The sequence below is a fragment of the Brienomyrus brachyistius genome, chromosome 25, assembly GCF_023856365.1.
Source record: "Brienomyrus brachyistius isolate T26 chromosome 25, BBRACH_0.4, whole genome shotgun sequence".
Classification (NCBI taxonomy): Eukaryota; Metazoa; Chordata; class Actinopteri; order Osteoglossiformes; family Mormyridae; genus Brienomyrus; species Brienomyrus brachyistius.
Genome location: NC_064557.1, coordinates 11146317 through 11165525, shown reverse-complemented (window position 1 = coordinate 11165525; position 19209 = coordinate 11146317). Strand labels below are relative to the sequence as shown.

The window sequence follows — 19209 nt, the reverse complement described above, 5'->3', positions numbered from 1 at the left end:
AACTTTCCAGTTCTTCGGCTGGGTCAGACTGTTGACAGGCCTCATTGTGTCGTACCGAGGGAGACACGTAAGCATTCAGCTCCAGATGATCAAATAAATAAGGAGAAGCGAAAAGGCCCCTTTCTGGGCTCGAAGCAGCCACACATCCATGTGGAGTCGCAGCACATTTCAGATACGAGCACAAAGTATAGGATGGGTTTCTGCTTGCCTCCAGCTCTATACTTTATGCAGAAAAGAGAGACATTCCTCTTTACAACATAAGCCAAGCCCAAGAAATAACTACAGCAGCCCAACATCTAGCCTAACATACATCAGGATTCAGGCCGCAAGTGCATGGGCCAAGACCAACAGGATTCCCAAAGACTAAACGAAAGCAAATGAAATGAAATCAAAACAAAAAGCAAGAAAGTAAGAAACAAAGAGCCGTGTGTGTCTGATTAGTCTGGACGGACAAGAATGAGGTACCAGGAAAGAACCACAACAAAACATTGAGAGACTGAACAGACACGTTCACGCCGTGCTTCAAGACAGAGAGCGGAGAGAGCGGCTGCTACTGACGGTCTCCCTGGGGCCCGGGCGCCGTTACCTTTATATCCTATCCTCTCTGCGATTACAGCCCCGGAGGAGGGAGATTTGGGAAAGAAAATTAAAATGCTCAGAACTCATCTTTGTGAAGGACGCGGCAGAGCGAGCGAGCGACAAACACGGAGGGCGGGGAGCGGGGAGGGAATGAGGCGCGGCAAACGGTGTCGAACGAAACCCCGGTAAAGCAAGATCCTTTAAATTACTGCAAACGTAGATCCCATTTCTGCCTGGGCTAGTGCAGACGATGCATCTGGGCAATGAGATAATGCTGTGATATCACTTACAATACAACACAAGACTCTAATGTATGTTCTAATTTAGCAGGCATATTAAAAAGTATCAGTAAGGAATGACATGCAGTTTTAAAAAGGGTGATTGAAATATACTACTTAATTAAAAAGATTAACTGTGTTAATAATTGCTTTTTAAATCTAATTCGGGGAATTAAAGACAGTATAAAGAGACATTAATTGGGACAAAAACACTGTATATATCATAACCACAGTACTGTCCAGCTGAGAAACATTAATATTCAATTTATGTGCTGGATTTACATACACACTGGAGAAAAATCTAGTCACATGTCAAGAACACTGCATGCTGGGAAATTATACTTGCGATCAATCATTTGAAAAGTTCACAGTCCTGCAGCCTTACAGGGGTTTGTGGATCCTCCTGTTTTGCACGCTGACTTGTGCCCCTCCTCCCCCTATATTATGTACTATGGAGTTTGTCTCTTTCTATGTGCAAGCTTCAAGATCAGAGAGGTGAGCAATGCTGTCAGAGAGGTTAAGCAGTGAGATGGCTTTCTGGGTCTGACAGATGGGCAGCAAAGGAAAGGGAGGTGGGGGGGGGGCACTGTCTGGAGGGGAGGGGTAGTGCAAGGATGATGTGAGGCACAGCACGAATAAAGTACGGAAGCACAGTACCTGGTACTATCCTCTCCAGGTTTTGATCTTGAGAGAATGAGAAGGGGAAAAGAAGAGAGAGGGAGAGAGAGAGAGAGAGAGAAAGAGAGAGAAGCAGAAGTTTCAGAGCAGGGAATAGAAATTCGCTGACATGACAGACAAACGCGAGAGAGGCAGCCTGTGCAGTGAGGGACCTGGTGAAACCTTCATGATGGAAATGACACCGGCACTTTCATTTTACCGGGCCCTTCTGCCGCTGTTGACCCAACTGCAATGGGCCGCCGTCCTCCAGGATGTCCCCCACGGACACCTCGGAGAGTGCTGGGGCTTGTCCGCTTCAAATTAAAAGGCCCAATGAGACGGCCTCTCTCACTCTCTCTCACTCTCTCTCTCTTGGTAATGCCGTTATCTGGCAGTCGGCTGCCTTGTATTCACTTAAGCGGGGCCTGTGGAAGTCTGTCATATCCAATCTAACGCCTGCGATCTGCACCGTGACTCTGTAATCTGGGCCGAGATCAGCACGGCACAGCGGAATCGGGGCTGTCAGCCCTGTAACCTTAAAGAGCGTAAGCCTGGCCTGCTCACAGAAGCGTTCTCATTGGATGATTTCAGCATGCAGCCAAAAATAAGATTTAATGGCACTGATGGTAATGCGACCACTCTAAGGCCACATCGGTGTGTGTGCATAGCTCAACAGATTAGTCAGCCTCTAACGGAAGTGCCCAGAATGTATCAGTCTATGTCTGAGACCAAACAAATGGCTTCAGCTCCCGGCAGCATGCCTCCCCTCCCCCCCCGAGCATTAAATACGGTGCACAGACACAATACGACCCGCCTCTTAATCAGGTGGAGAAGCTGCCCCCATTTACAGGTAGAGGAGCACAGGTGAAGCGCAGCTTCATGCACTGCGGTACCAGGCTCTGTCTGCTGACTAAATGACATTACTCTTTGACCAGATACACCCGACACTCAAACAGCCTCCCTCCGCGGAGACGCCCTGGGCCCCAGATTCATTTTATCTTAATTACCGGCTAGACCACCAGGCCTTCACCGCTCCTCAGCTGCACACAGAGCCATGACAATCCAGGGCTCCGCGTCAGGAGGGGCATCGATCAGCACGAGCCAGCGTTAGCATTTAGCCAGTTAGCATCCTGCGACCGAGCCGCGGGACACCAGTTCAGGGACGATTTGGACAGAGACTGGAATATTCGTTTTGTTTTAGCTTCTAGGTTATGATTCTTTTATTCAGAATGCGTAGAAAACCCAAGTGTGAGATACGTCACTATTAAAAACGACATTATTAAATAAAAAAATGCAGGTCTTTCTCTCCACCAGCTCGTTTGGAAACCTGCAGTCATTGTTTGTGGGTACGGTATGACGTGTGTGAGCCGTCTGAGGGAGGGTAAAGGTTAGGGAAGACAGGAGGACCGGTGATGGGGGCGGGACGGCGGCTCAGGATGCAGTGTAGGAGCCTCCTGCAACCTGACACGCTGGACCTTACTGAACACCCCCGTTCGTTGTCCCTGAATGGCCTGCAAGAAGCTCTGTGATTAATACCCTTCACACATCTACGTCCCGCCACGAAAGCGCGTGCCAAAGGAAATAAACAAACACAAAGCCTCTCACAGAGTGAACAGCGGAAACATGCGACACGCAGCTCAAAGTGGCCCATCAGCGATTATGCTGCCCATATTTTTTTGTTGTCCTCTTGTGCTGCGACTCTCCCGCTTCCTTCCTATTCCACTGTCAAGGGGAGAGTTCCCCGCGCCGCTTAGCGTAACCCTGGCCATCGAGCTGTTTTACATCGGCAAAGAACGCAACAAAGGTTTTCCGGCTGAAGTCACCGCGCTTAAACACGTCATGCTCCTGATAGACGCCGCTGTCTGAGGCCCGTAATCTTTACAGGAGGAGATGAAAGCGGCTGTTTGGGCCCCGGAAACGAACAGCCGTGTCTAAGCCGTGTAACTGTCGCTCTGTGGCATCAACGCAATGCCGGTATACAAAAATAAAAAAAAAAAAACCACGCCAGGGAGGCAGTGAAAGGAGCCTTTAGAGATTACCACGGCGATGCGGCCCAAAGCGTTGTCATATAATTGGATTAAGGGCGCTTTGTTGGGGCAGAAGCTATTCAGAGCTTGAAGGGGAAACGCTGTTCAGGTTCAGTGTGGAAAAGCCCCTCATCAGCAGCACATCTGATGCAACATGGAGTTTCGTTACTTGGCACAGCGGAGATCATTTCTTACCAGGGCACTGCTACCTGGAGGGGGGGGGGAGTGATGTAGCTCATAATGAACCCCCCCCACGCCCTCACAACTCGCCCCCAGCTGCTTCTACTTACAGGGCAGTCGGGTGCTCGGTGTACTCCCCGTACCCCCGATCTGACCGGGGGCTACGTTAATACTTGATTAATTGGGGGGGGGGGGGGGGTGCAGCTATGTTTTGAGTGGAGTGCATCACAGTGCAGTGGGAGGGCAGTGCTGAATGTGGGACACTGAGGGGGGGGCTAGTGAGTAGTGCGGGGGTCAGCAGCGGATCTCCCCAGGACCAGTGCCAATTTCGGTGCGGTTGCGGGGCAAGACGGCGGGTTGCGAAGTCAAAGCGCGCGAGGAGACCTCATTAACCCGGCGAGTGCGCTGGACCCGGACCGGTCGCTCTCATGCAGGCCGGAAGATTACCCCCCCTAACGTTTACCGGGCCAGCAGCTGACCGCCTACCCCCCCACCACACACACACATACACACACACTGAAGAAGAAGAAAAAAAAAACGCCCGCTGTCCATTGGGGAGATGCATGACACACGGTGACGAAGGGTCCAACGTGTCCAGAGAAAAAAAAACATATATTAAAAGTATATTTCAAGGACGCGCAGGAGGGAGGGGAAGGACAGGCATCTATTCTGGGGGCTCCTGAGGCAGGAGGCCTGGCGAGGCAGCCGCTGTCCCTTTACACTGCGCCTTCCGTCCCACATACTCGTGTGCGACACCATGCCAAGGCCAAATCCGAGTGGCCTGACACACTACCCCCGCTGCCCCCCCCCTGGACCAGCACGTCTCCTGCCCAGTGTTTTATGTTAATGATTCCGCCTGTTTAAGCAAAGAGCGTAATCCTGATGAATTTCAACGACCCTAACTATTCAAATTTAATTTAACCGGTTTACAAGGGGGGCTGATTATAAATGAGCAGCGCCGCCTCCGCCGCCTCGCCCCCGCCGCCTCGCCCCCCGCCGCCGCCTCGCCCCCGCCGCCGCCTCGCCTCCGCCGCCGCCTCGCCTCCGCCGCCTCGCCCCCGCCGCCTCCGCCGCCTCGCCCCCGCCGCCTCCGCCGCCTCGCCCCCCGCCGCCGCCTCGCCTCCGCCGCCTCGCCCCCGCCGCCGCCTCGCCTCCGCCGCCTCGCCCCCCGCCGCCGCCTCGCCCCCGCCGCCGCCTCGCCCCCGCCGCCTCCGCCGCCTCGCCCCCAGAGGCCTGGACACGTCCACTAAGCTGACGGGGATTTCTCCCTGACGAGGTGCTCCCCCCCCCCAGCCTGGTATCGAGTCCCACACTGTGAAATGTCACCAGGCTCCGCAAGTACTTTGCCGCGCCGGTCCGGTTCCAGTCTAGCTTCCTAACAGGCTGTACGGGCTTCACCGAACCAGCTGCAGTGAAAATAAGCAGCTTAAGTTAAGACTCGGTGTCGAGCTCCGCAGGTCTCTGGGCGACTCCAGGGCTTATCCGCCGGGAAGGACTCGTGACTCTCGCCCCGGCTAACAGGCGGCGGCGCCGCTACGGTTAACGATCCCGATCCCACATCTCGGCCTTCAAGGTGCCTCGCGAGTGGCGAAGAGCCACCCATAACCCACCCGGTGCAGCCGCGAAAATCCGGAGCGCGGCGCGCGTGAGAGCCTGCGCTCGGAAACACCGCGAGGTAATACCACCCGTCCAGCCTAACGGACCCAATTAGCTGTACGGTGATGAAGAAATTCTCAAGATGCTCGATGAAACAAAGCGCTCTTTTCTGTTTTGAAGGGTTTACAATTATTCCTGATGACTAATTGGACACAGCTGAAACCTGCCTGCTGTTAAATGGGGGCCGAACTAAATGAGCGCTAGTGAAATATGGTGAGTACAGTAGGGCAGTGGGGGGTGGAGGGGGGGGGGCAATAAAGGAGGTTTGTTTGTGCGGCATGGGTCCATGTTTGGCACAGAAATTCAGACCCCCCCCCCAAGATGTCCTAATTGGACAACATTCCTCTGTGGGATTCACAAATCCACCTCAGTCCTGTGGTCAGACATCCACAGAGATTTCAGGAGCCCGGAACGAAACTATGACCAGGACGAGGTCCCATAAAAACCAGCTCAAGGACCTGAACCTGGGAAGCTAGGAATAAAGTCCATCCAGCAGACCTGCTCTGTGGCAGGGGGGAGGGGCACCGTCTTTGGAAGCCAGTAAAGTAGCTGAGGTAGTTGATTAAAAGGTCCCTGGTTCAAATCCCGGGGGGCTGTCGTCACGCTGGGAGATACGTACCATGCTTTGCACAAAGAAGGCCCGGTTCTGACACAGTGTGAGAGGCGACGCCAGCAGTGAGACCTACCCATGGTGCAGTGCTCTCCCGTCCAGCCCTGGTTGCACTCGCACTTGCCATCCCTGCAGGTGCCGTGCTCGGTGCAGCGCGGGTGGCATGTCCGCTGGTCGCACACTGGGCCGCCCCAGCCCTCCTCGCAGCGACAACTGCCGCCGATGCAGACGCCGTGGGAGCCGCAGTCCACCTCGCACACCTCTGTCACATGGGACACAAACGAGGGGGGGGGGGCAGTGTGCTTAATCAGAAACACTCATACAGGGCCAGATGAGACACAAAAACCCCCCAAAAAGTCATCAAAATCGACTTGCAAATCCCACAGCCTTTCGCCACGGCATGCAGACCCCCGAAGTCTGCAGTGAATCTCGGGGAGTGGCCTGGTCATCATAGAATAAGGAGACTTCCTGGGTGTGGCCTAACGTGGGCGGGGTGCGGGGTGGGCAGTACAGATCCGGAAAACAGCAAACATATGTGCCGGAATCAATTAATAAAAGCACAATGTGAGTTGGGCTGTGCATGTGTCAGAGTTTGATTCATCTCCAAAGAATCTGACAAAGATCTGACAAAGAAAAGCGCGCAGGCCTAGCAGAGGTGTCCATAAATCACTGCAGCTCCCAACTGCAGGAGGAAATTACACTTCTGTCCACAAAAAGCCTCTATTACTGTAACTGAAAGTAAACAAGAAAAACAAATTAAAATAGAAAAAAAAAACGACATCCATTTTGAAAAGATGAAAGAGGATTCCTCTCGCCAGCTCGAGCGCAGGATTACAGAGCACAGCCGGCTGCAATGTCGCCGGACAGGACAGACTCTGACTTAATTTAGTGCGAGTGTCTAACATCAGCTTTAGGGGGAGCTGGGGTTGGGATCATAAGGTAAAAAAAAAAAACATGAATTGGCCTGTAAGGAGACTTTCAGCTGTGTGGTCATTGAGGAACACGCTGCATCTTACAGAAGGGCATCAACAGAACAAAGTGGGACCGTGAGCATTTGTGAGCAGACAAAGCAACTAAATAGTCATGTGACCCAGTTAACGAAGGCTGAAGCAATTAAGAATGCTTATGTAGCATTATACATGCGGTAAGGCGTCCCGCTTCTTGTGCAAGGTGACCGAAACAGTCATAAAGTACACCCTGGGGAGTTACATAAGGGCCGCGGAAACAAATGCTTTTCATTCCTTGTTTCCATCAGCGCACCAGTGAGGAAAATCGATGGCAGCCCCAAGTGCTTTGAGTCATGTGCCTCGGCGGAGGACTGATGACGCTCCCACGGAGCATGACTACATCCTGCTTATTTGTGCTTAGTGTGTTCTCTCCCTGCCTCTTTGTCCGGTTCCCCACATCACTATCAATCTCCCTTCTCCCGCCTCCATCTCCTTTGCAGGGGATCTCGGACTTTTCTCATTCGCACTGGCTTTTGTCAAAGGTTGCAGTTCCTTGGAAGGGGGCCTTGTGCGAAGCGATGTCATCAATATTCCATTAGTGTGGGAGGTGTTTACCAGAGCTGGGGCGGGGGGGGGGGCGAGGCACACCACGCTGTTTATTAATTAAAGTGCGGTTAACGGGAGGCTGAATCACAGCGTTTAATTAATAGGAGTCTCTCCACCCAGCGACTAGGAGGGGCCAGCGGGGGCTGGCTTTCACATTGTCTCAGTAGCTGTGGCAGTAGCTAAAGGGGGTGTGGCCTCAGTGTGTCACCCTGTGTGAAAAATGGCCTCGTTATGGTGCGGCATCATGGAGAAGACGAGCGTTCCCGTTGAGTTCTCCATGTACTATGCCCATGCCACAAGCCCCAGCCCGATTCACATTACCGCCCCCCCCCCCCCCAGCCCACATACTTAACGTTTTATGGCCCACTTGTTGAAGAGAGAACGAATAAAGGATTTTTATAGCCTCCAGAAAATATGACAAACGCCTGAAAATATCTGATGCAATACGATCGCAGCCGCTTAACGCTGGGACGAGCAGAAGGGCCTTCCAGGAACAGAGGGGGAGAGGGTGTAAAAAAAGAGCCACAAGTGATTAGCAGCTGTGCGGTTCACCGAAAAATGGACCAGTATGGGTGCTACAATTCGGTAGGGGGGGAGCTCTTACCGACGGAGCAGTCGGACCCGGTCCAGTTGGCGTCGCAGATGCAGGTGCTGCTCTCAGCCTGGTAGGTACCGTGGCCTGAGCACTGGTCCGGACACATGGTCTTCAGTATCTCGCAGTTAGAGCCGCCCCAGCCTGGGCTGCAGTGGCACTCGCCGTGGAGGCAGACGCCATGTGCTGAGCAGGACGGGTCCAGGCAGTCCACTGTGGGAGAACCAGGAGGAGACGGAATGGGCGGAGCTGGAGGGTAAGGCTGGAACGAGGGCCTTGGCTCCTGAGCGAGGTTAAGGTGATGTTCAAAGACCTGCCCAGCAGGGAGCGCACACCAAGCCTCCTGTCCTGTACTCTTAGTCTGAATGAGAGTGGCGGCACCCCTGTTAAAGCGTGACTGGGCTCCTGACAGACGCTCCATTAGGGACAGAGACCCAGAAAGGGCAGGCCTAATCGCTCAGCTGAACTCATAACTTTATATCTGGAAGAAGCACAGTTCCAAGGACCAAATTGTATTACTCTCTTAATGAAGCAGATCAATAAAATCTGCTTTACTGAGGACCAAAGGTAAGGGATTCCCAGATTGGGAAGAATGCCAAAAATGTGGAAAATCTTCAACAATGAGAGAATGATCTCAGCAGTTAAAAAAAAATAAATAAACAAAAAAAACGGATGTTAACTAATCGCACAGAAAATCCATTCTGGTCCGAAACTTGTGATCCTGACGAAAACAGGACTTTGGGTTGAGAGGAACCAGTATATCAATATGGACATCGATGCAATTATTTGCTCTGCTAAGTAGAAAACTGCGACTGTTTCTGGAATATTGAGCCATTAACTGGAAGTGAATGACTGTAACGGAGCCAGCGAGCGCGGAGTAATCCCGGAGAAAGTGGGTGGCGTGGCAGCAGGTGCGGCACGTTAGCTCCTCATTAGGCTGCGGGGGAGGCCTTCAACACCCCCCCACGCCCCCCAGAAGGTGGGGGGGGGGGGGGGGGGCTGTCAGGAGCAACACCTGAAGCTCTCCAGACGGCAGAGTTAGGAAGCAATTCAGTCGGTAAATATACAGAAAATGCATGGTACTGGGGGGGTAAATGTGTCTGTCGAATGAGGGGGGTTAGGAAGCAGAGATGGGGCGGGGCTCACCCTCATCGCAGTTGTCCCCTTTGTAGCCCGTGTTGCAGACGCAAGCCCCCATGATGCAGAGCCCGTGGCCCCCGCAGTGGACGTCGATGCACTGGTTACTGGGCACGTCGCACTCCGTCCCCTTCCAGCCACTGAAGCAGAGACAACGGCCCCTGGAGTACTGCCCGTTCCCACTGCACAACACGGGACAGGCTGCTGCGGCGGGGATGGGGAGAAGGGCGACGATGTCATCAGCATGAAGTGGGCGGAGCACGTCCAAGCCGGGCAACTGGGAGAGTGAGAGCCAGGGAAACACGTACCTCTGGAACAGTCGGGGCCCAGGAATCCTGGGAAACAGTGACACGCCCCAGAAAGGCAGTCGCCATTTCCATGGCAATTGTGAGGACACTCCATGACGGACTCTGAGGGGGAAAACACACACACACACACACACGTCAGGTAAACAAATCTTTATGGAGACCGCTCATTCATTTCTATGGGAAAAATGCTAACTATGACAACCTTAACCCCCACCCAGCCCTAACCATAATCCATCCATCCATCCATTTTCCAAACCGCTTATCCTACTGGGTCGCGGGGGGTCCGGAGCCTATCCCGGAAGCAATGGGCATGAGGCAGGGAACAACCCAGGATGGGGGGCCAGCCCATCGCAGGGCACACTCACACACCATTCACTCACACATGCGCACCTATGGGCAATTTAGCAACTCCAATCAGCCTCAGCATGTCTTTGGACTCTGGGAGGAAACCGGAGTACCCGGAGGAAACCCCACGACGACATGGGGAGAACATGCAAACTCCACACACATGTGACCCAGGCGGAGACTCAAACCCGGGTCCCAGAGGTGTGAGGCAACAGTGCTAACCACTGCACCACCATGCCTCCCCTAACCATAATCATAAGTAACTAAACAAAATACAAGAGTTTCTGCATTTTTAGTTTTTTATTGCAGTCACAGATTTTTATTAAATTGAGTTTTCCCATATGGGGACATTTTGTCCCCATAAGGTAAGGTATACCTGCTCACACAGACATACACAGACATACACAGGCACAGACACACACACAGACACACACACACACACACACACACGAGTGAATGCAGCACTAATGGGGAGACTGATTTAACGCCCCCCGCTTTGCTTTTTGAGATCCCGCTCCCCTATCTTTAATTAAGCTGGTGCCAGATGCTTGATTAAGGCGAGCGTGCGCCTCTCGGCTCCCCGTAATGAACCAATCAACAAATTGTTATGACCAATTATCAGCTGGCAGCCTGACTAAACCTCTCTTTCTCACATGGCTAGATGGTCATTAATCGTCGGCAAAATGGGGCTATTTTCCTTTTCTTTGTTTTTTTTTTTCCAGGCTTGAGCGAAAGGAGTGACGTGTGACACCATCGGCGTGGTAAATATCATCCATGCCCCACCTCCCGACAAACCCACCCGCGCGCTCATTTTTCATTTACACTGTTGATCAAAATCGATGTCGTAGAGGGGGTAAAGGGGGCGCTTCGGTGAGAGAGAGGGCAGAAGGTCCGCTTTGTTATTGCCCCCCTAGCCCCCTGCCCCCCGGACATATCGGATGTTTCAGCGGGTGTTTAAAGTTGGCCGATTATGACATCACCCATCAATAATTTCATTAGCAGGCAGACAAAGGGAGTAGCGGAGCCCCGCAGTCCTGGCATGGCAATAAAGCGAGGTGGTAGCTGGCGGTCTTACCGGCAGCACCGCTCGATGCTTATGAGGCCGTGGGGCCCCGAGGGGCCACTAATCAATTCTAATTTCTAAAGTTAAAGCCTAACAAGTCAGCCCACAGAGCAGACACTTTCTGATGTACCATCTAAGGTTCTTCCGTAAAACTGCTTGTTTTGCAAAGTTTAATGTTTCAACTGGGAGGGGTGTGCGGGTTGGCGGGATGGTTCATGGCTAAGGGGGTCTCACTAGCCTGGGGGAGACCAGCGCTGGATGGGGGCTCTGGGTGGGGGTACGGTGCTTTGACAGTGAGAGCCGAAGACGAGGCCGTGGTGGGAGCCTGTCTTGCTTTGATGTCAGATCTGAAAGACCTCACTGGAACGCCCCCAAAACTCAAACTCAAACTCAGATTTTGGTATTTTGCTTGCTCAAACAAAACTCTGAACAGGATGGAAAATTTCAACGAAGTGTAACTGAGGTAATGCACATTGAGAGGGCTTCATCAAGCCCAATCACGCGATTCCCCTGCCCCCAGCTGGAGCCTGCAAAGCCTAGCCCATTACTCTACCTCCGTCTGGAGCTGTAATCCGCCCCCTCCCACCGCCCCCGTCTGAGAGACCGTCGGCGCTCACCGATGACGATGGTGCTGTAGGACACTTGCTCCACATTCTTGCCATCGTTGTAGAAGGCCAGGTGCCAGGTGCCCGAGTCCAGGTACTGAATGAATCCGGCCTCGTGCATGTTGACGGAGCGTGCCCTGCGGCCCCTGCCCCCTGGCTCTGCCAGACCCCGTTTCTCCTTCGCGATCAGCCGGCTGCCATCCAGGAGCTCCACGAAGTCGTACTGTGAGGTCAGCGGGTTGGTCCATTAGTCCACACAGCTGACTGTACTGTGCAAAGTGGGTCCACCCCTGGGCGGTACTTGTGTGGGTTTGTCTCCTAACAGCAAGGCATCACAAAGCCAACGCTACCCCTCCAGCCTGTCCCGCTAAAGGTCGAGGCCGTGTATCGAACAAGAAGCCACCCGGCAGAAAATGGGCACCACTACCCAGAAACAAGAGGAGAGGCAGTCTCTGAAAGGGACATGACAGCATTACCATCTGGGATAGCATGATCTCCAGGCTGGAGCCCTCGGACCCCCATCAGACTCCCGACAGCAAGCCTTTGTGGGGAATGAGCAAGGGGGGCCTGGCCCTGCAGGCTGGGTCATGTTCTCCTGGAGATCTCCCTGCCTCTAATCCTACAATATTCAATCGCTCTCAAATGAGGTTTTTAGACAGCTGCTGCTCCAGCCTGCCTTTGTGCCTGGATATTTGTTGGTGTGCGACAGAAGAGGGAGCCTGTACCGATCAATCAGCTAAACCAGTGAATTTACTGGTAAGAAAGCCAGACCTGCTCAGCCGTCCAAGTGCCCATTTGGAGCCGCTCGATACGACTGGTATTTACAGAGCGGATAGTCTATGCCAGCTTCCAAATTGGAGCCTTGAAGAAAACTGGCGTCTACCTCAGAGGTCAACAAAATCCTTCCCTGTCTGTGAGACCGGGGCTGCTGAGGGTGATGTCTCTGATGGCCAGCGTTGAGGCGTGCTCAGAAAGAAAACGGGAATTTACTCCGATATCGCCCACATGGTGCTGCTGTCGATGCCCCCACGGTGCTCCCTGTGCTTCCTCAAAGATGTGCATTGATTCATCCGCCGATATTAAAGGCACGATTCTCTGCTTTACCATCACGTATTGACCTGCGTCATGCTGATGCTTGTCACCAATTAATTCCGTTAAATGAAGCTGCCGCCCTGTGAAACGCCAGTTCTGCGTGTGACCTTGTCACGGCGACCTTGCCAGCTGCCAGATAAACATGCTGGATCTGTGATCCTGGAAGGCACTTGTTCAGAGCCCAGACTCCCTCACACTGCCACCATTTATGTATAATATTTCACATGCACTACCTGATTCAGCTGCTAATGGGTTTGAAGGCCAGCTGATTGGATGGCTGAGGTCCTTCAGTAGAAATTTAGGAGCCACTGGCTAACTTCACTTAACGTTTATTTATTTATGAGATGCACAAAGAAGGATCGGCGAACAGGGTCAGCCAGCATCCCCAAAGCAGTTTGGGTTAAGGGAGCAATATAGACAAATGGTCTAAAAGGCTAATGTTTACTGTGCTGGATCTGAACACACAACCTTCTGATGGCATGCAGCTCCATAATACGTGATACTACACACCTCCGACGCTTAATATGCAGTTTTTTGTTTAATGTAAATATCAACATACAGTCTCCATGGTAACCCTTACCCTTGACACATGCCCTCCTGCCACCGCGTACCTGCGTATGTGATGGCGGCAGGCCCTTCCTCCCATAGACGCCCACCAATGCATCCCTCTGCACGGAGATGTTGAACTTGAGGAACTGCGGCTGGTCGATGAAGAGCTGCGAGCGCCAGAAGACCCCGGGGGGCACGTCCTGCACTGCCCTGCGGCCCACGTCCACTTCACCCGTGTCGATCGTGTTGTTCTCCTGCTGGGGCTTGCCTGGGAGCGGAAGAAGTAGAGGCCAGGGAGAGGTCAGAGGGCAGCAGTAAGTGGGGGGGGGGGGGGGGCAGGCAGACACCTTAAATATCTCAGCGATACAACCAGGAAGTGAATAGGGGCAGTTTTCTGTGCATAACTCCAGAAATAAGCTGAAGAAGAAGGAGGGGGAGCGCACAGGTGGTGGCAGGACACATGAATCAGCCAGAGCCTTCTGGGGAGCCTGCATGGTTGATCACTGCTGACCTGGCTGAGGAATATGCCTTTCAGGAAACCCCACATTTCACAGATCAGAGGCTGCTTTATTTCATCTAGAATTGTCTGTGTTGACACGGAGCCATTTCGCCTTTCTTTTAAACCAGCTGCTCTCACCCTCTTGCACAGCCAGCCCTTTAAACCAACCACTTTCACCCTCTCACACCGCTGGCCCTTTAAACGAGCCACTTTCACCCTCTCGCACCACTGACCCTTTAAAACGCCGATTTCACCCTCTCGCACTACAGGCCCTTTAAAACGCCACTTTCACCCTCTCGCACCACTGACCCTTTAAAACGCCACTTTCACCCTCTCGCACCACTGACCCTTTAAAACGCCACTTTCATCCTCTCGCGCCGCCATCCCTTTAAACCAGCCGCTCTCACCTTCTCAAAGCCATCCCTTTAAACAGGCTGCTCTCACCCTCTCACACGGCCATCCCTTTAAACCAGCCGCTCTCACCTTCTCGCGCCGCCATCCCGTTAAACCAGCAGCTCTCACCTTCTCGTGCCGCCATCCCTTTAAACCAGCCGCTCTCACCTTCTCGAAGCCATCCCTTTAAACCAGCCGCTCTCAGCCTCTCGTGCCGACATCCCTTTAAACCAGCCGCTCTCAGCCTCTCGTGCCGCCATCCCTTTAAACCAGCCGCTCTCAGCCTCTCGTGCCGCCATCCCGTTAAACCAGCCACTCTCACCTTCTCGAAGCCATCCCTTTAAACAGGCCGCTCTCAGCCTCTCGTGCCGCCATCCCTTTAAACCAGCCGCTCTCACCTTCTCGAAGCCATCCCTTTAAACAGGCTGCTCTCAGCCTCTCATGCCGCCATCCCTTTAAACCAGCCGCTCTCACCTTCTCGAAGCCATCCCTTTAAACAGGCCGCTCTCAGCCTCTCGCGCCGCCATCCCTTTAAACCAGCCGCTCTCACCTTCTCGCGCCGCCATCCCTTTAAACCAGCCGCTCTCAGCCTCTCGTGCCGCCATCCCGTTAAACCAGCCACTCTCACCCTCTTGCGTCGCCATCCCTTTAAACCAGCCACTCTCACCTTCTCGCGCCGCCATCCCTTTAAACCAGCCGCTCTCAGCCTCTCGTGCCGCCATCCCTGTAAACCAGCCGCTCTCACCTTCTCGCGCTGCCATCCCTTTAAACTAGCCGCTCTCAGCCTCTCGTGCCGCCATCCCTGTAAACCAGCCGCTCTCACCTTCTCACGCCGCCATCCCTTTAAACCAGCCGCTCTCAGCCTCTCGTGCCGCCATCCCTTTAAACCAGCCGCTCTCAGCCTCTCGTGCCGCCATCCCGTTAAACCAGCCACTCTCACCCTCTCGCGCCGCCATCCCTTTAAACCAGCCGCTCTCACCTTCACGCGCCGCCATCCCTTTAAACCAGCCGCTCTCAGCCTCTCGTGCCGCCATCCCGTTAAACCAGCCACTCTCACCCTCTCGCGTCGCCATCCCTTTAAACCAGCCACTCTCACCTTCTCGCGCCGCCATCCCGTTAAACCAGCCACTCTCACCCTCTCGCGCCGCCATCCCTTTAAACCAGCCGCTCTCACCTTCTCGCGCCGCCATCCCGTTAAACCAGCAGCTCTCACCTTCTCGTGCCGCCATCCCTTTAAACCAGCCGCTCTCACCTTCTCGAAGCCATCCCTTTAAACAGGCTGCTTTCACCCTCTCATACCGCCATCCCTTTAAACCAGCCTCTCTCACCTTCTCGCGCCGCCATCCCGTTAAACCAGCCTCTCTCACCTTCTCGTGCCGCCATTCCTTTAAACCAGCCGCTCTCACCTTCTCGAAGCCATCCCTTTAAACAGGCTGCTTTCACCCTCTCACACCGCCATCCCTTTAAACCAGCCGCTCTCACCTTCTCGTGCCGCCATTCCTTTAAACCAGCCGCTCTCACCTTCTCGAAGCCATCCCTTTAAACAGGCTGCTTTCACCCTCTCACACCGCCATCCCTTTAAACCAGCCGCTCTCACCTTCTCGCATTGCGGACCCGTTCAGGTCAAACAAGCAGCTCAGACCGTTTCCAAGGGCACCAGGTTGTGGATCAGGCCGCATTCATCCTCCATGGAGGACCCACCCATGCCCTCTACCCGCCTTCCTTTTTTACAGCTCTTTAATGAAGCCTCAGCAGTCAGGTCTGCCGCACAGCCCCTCTGTCCCTGGCACAGTTTCCCAGACGACCCCGTCGGCCCGCAGCCGAGTCACACGTTGCGATGGTAGCAGACAGAAATAAATGGAAAAATAAGAGCAGATCAGGAAATAACTGCAGCCAAGAAGAGAAAAGGCTCCCAGTTCAGCCTTTAGCCTCGTTAGTGAGTGGCTGGCAAGCACCAATTAAACGGCCGACACATTCACACCACAAAATATGCTGACAGCTACCAGCCGGCCCGTGCAATTGGGCCCCGATGTCGCGTCATGCCTGCACCACCTGCTTTTCTGGGGCGATGCAGTTTGTGCGCCTATGTGTCTGCCCTGGTCAGAAAAGATCAGGAAGTGGCGGTCCAGCCCTAATCAGGCACTTGACAGAATAACAGGGAATTTCACTAATATCCTGATGCTGGTTGCTTGTGGAAGGCAGCAGCATCTTCAGGTCCTTCCCATAATGCTCTGTTCTGAAAATGGGTACAGAGGCACGATCGGGAATAAAAACTAGGGATTTATGAAATGAGCAGTGAAAGCAGGGGTGCATCAGTCAGAGACCGAGCCCACACCATGACGGTTGAACCATCCAGGGTGAGCCACGTGCTATCCCACAATGCCCTGCAGCTTGGCAATGGAATGGTAGAGCTTGACAGATCCCACGCATCTGAAACTTGGGAGGCCGGTTCCCTTGTTCTGTCAGGCCTAGGCTCACGGACGGAGCAGTGAGAAAACGCGCAGTTTACTAAGCCTGCCTGACTGTCTGGAAGGAGACTCGGTGCCCATCAACAACTGAGAGCCCCGTTAAGCACATCCCTATTGATAGAGGAGATGATTGGCAGTCCATATGCGGGGAATATTATGGCTAAAATATGAATTATATTTTTAATATGAATGACACCTGACTCATGTTTAGCACACAAAAGGCAGGATAAAAACATGAGGGCAGTCCTGGTGACACTGAATGGTGATGCACTGCCAGACCGTCACCTAACGGGCACTGCCCCGACCCCTCGGCCCGGGCACTAGGAGCGAGGCCAGGGCCAGCTATCGGGTCTCTGGCACAGGCAGTGAACCCAGGGGGAGAGAAACGGGGGGGGGGACAGAGAGCTTAAACATGACAAATAACCTCATTAGAAAACCAAACAAGTTGGCGGAGCAGATGCCGGGGATGATAATGTTGCAGCCCTCAGAGCCTCAGCGCCAAAATGGCGCGTTACGCTGCGTGCGTGAGCACGACACATTCCGGCACCATTTGGCTCATCCCTATGACTAACAAAACATAACTTCAACTGTTCTGATCCATTAGGTCTGAAATTGCAGCCTGAATTACATGAGAAGCACGCTCATTTGACTGCTGAAAAACATCAAGCTCCATAATCTCCAGGGGAAACACCGTAATTGCGGCTTTAGGACCACGCAGAGCCGGCCCACCCAGCACGCAGGTGAGGTAACGGCCTTGGCTACTCTCGTTCCGGATGTTTCTCTCTGATGAGGTGGCTGCAGCTCTGCGATGGGTCGGCGGTGTCACCCTGGGAAGGCTGCAAGCCTAATGTTGCACGGCTAACGTGGTGCAGACCACATCACGGTGACCCCACACGTCCACCGAGTGAGGAAGCGAAACATCACTGCGCTGTAAACAGAAGGACAGCTGCGGTGTGACGGCTGCCTTCTGGCAGGTTCTGAACAGCAAATGACAAGCTGACAATGGGAGGCCCCCCCCCACCACTCTGCTGAATTAGGGACTGTGTGCGTGCACAGTCATGTTACAGGGAGCGGAGATATCCGGGGATATTGGGGGATCAGTGCAGGGTGGGGGTAGTAGGCCATCTATTCTCTCTCGATCCTCTGCCACTGCACCGGCAACACCCCCATCAAGACGGGGAGCCCCAACTTAACCACCCGCAAAGAACCTTTGCAGCGTAAATCCTACTCAAGAACATGTCGATGTGAGCGTGTGCCTGTGTGTCGGGCCTGGGTCACTGCAGCATTCCCCTCGCTTCTGTTTTACATATATCATCATCAGGCAGGTGCAGGAGAATGCAAACCACATCTGCGGACAGGGAGCTCACGCAGGGTCCATCGGACGCCACTGCTGTCACCTTAGTGCCGGGCGCGCTGCCGTGTTCGGACCAAAGCCCTGTTTTAAAGGTCAACCCACGCTGGCCAATGGAAACGGCACTGAAGGGATGGTGGGGTGGCTGACTGACAAGGGGGGCGAGACGGGCTCATTAAAACAGCCGAATGTGCAAATGCTGGAGCATGCTGTCCACCTAACAAAATGCGGGGATAAGATAGCAAACACGGGGGAAAGTGATTGGTTGGACAACATCTGTCACAAAACGGTAAACCATCATCGAACAGTGAATCAAACTTCAGGCTACAACAGAAATGGCATGGGGTACACCTTTTAACCACATGTTGAGGAGACATGTCTTCCTCATTAGAGAGGAAGCTGACAGTCCTTGTTTGGCTTGATTCATTGCCACCCCCCGCTCCTGGGGCACACACACATACATCAGTGTTGTGCTTTGACAGCCTGCGGGTGAGTATGCGCTACGTGTTTCTACACCATTTTTCCATTTGTTTACATTTTGTTGCACTGTCACCCCCTAAAACCGAACCCCCCCTCCCTCCCCAAACACAGACAGAGAATGCTCTGAAGCCCAAACCGATTCACCTAGTTCCCCCCCCCCCCCCCCCACTTTGTCCCCGTCTCTTACCACCGTCGAGCACGGTGACAGCGTTCGTGGGTGCGGTGTCCGACTTGGGCTGTCCGTTCTCAAAGGCGACGTTCTCTGCTTCCTGGAGTTGCCAGTTCAAGCCGAGGAGGTGCATGGCTATGGGAGAGAGGGAGGACGGGAGTGTGCAGATGAAAGCAGTAACTTAGCAGAGCCATAAAACTCAGTTGCTCTTCTGCTGGGAGAATTAATTCAACAGCTCATCAGCGACGTTTCGTAAACGACATTAAACTATGTCTTGCTGAGTATGATTTCATTACAAGTTTACTGTTAGAGTAGATTACATTAAAAGGTCGGCCTTTTGGGCTGGTGTCGGTGTGTAACTCAGTGTATAATGCTGCCCCAGCCTTTAACTCTTACAGCATTACATTCCGGCATGCTTAGGAATGTTCCGGAAGGTGGTGGAAGGTTTCGGATTTGGGGCCGTGAAGGCAAACGGCATCTCAGGTACGTACGGAGTAGGACAGACTGTGGGATGAACAGGACAACCCTCGGTGATGATAATTGTGATCTGCATGTGTCCCAGGAGTGGCGGGAAACAGGCTATTAATCAAAGCTGTGTGTGCGGTAGCACATGGAGAC

The 19209-nt window shown here is 53.4% G+C and overlaps 1 protein-coding gene across 2 annotated transcripts in view; it reads right to left on the bottom strand.

Annotated features, from left to right (window-relative positions):
* tenm3 (teneurin transmembrane protein 3) overlaps positions 1–19209 on the bottom strand; it is a 303357-nt gene that overhangs the window by 37250 nt on the left and 246898 nt on the right. For both annotated transcript variants that reach the window (XM_048996054.1, XM_048996055.1), the window contains 9 exons: positions 18610–18726; positions 13294–13499; positions 11603–11813; positions 9578–9679; positions 9279–9473; positions 8145–8345; positions 6064–6249; positions 1515–1541; positions 587–604 (listed from right to left, as the gene is read on the bottom strand). In XM_048996054.1, coding sequence (XP_048852011.1) covers positions 587–604; positions 1515–1541; positions 6064–6249; positions 8145–8345; positions 9279–9473; positions 9578–9679; positions 11603–11813; positions 13294–13499; positions 18610–18726 — 1263 coding nt within the window. The remainder of the gene's footprint in view (positions 1–586; positions 605–1514; positions 1542–6063; positions 6250–8144; positions 8346–9278; positions 9474–9577; positions 9680–11602; positions 11814–13293; positions 13500–18609; positions 18727–19209) is intronic.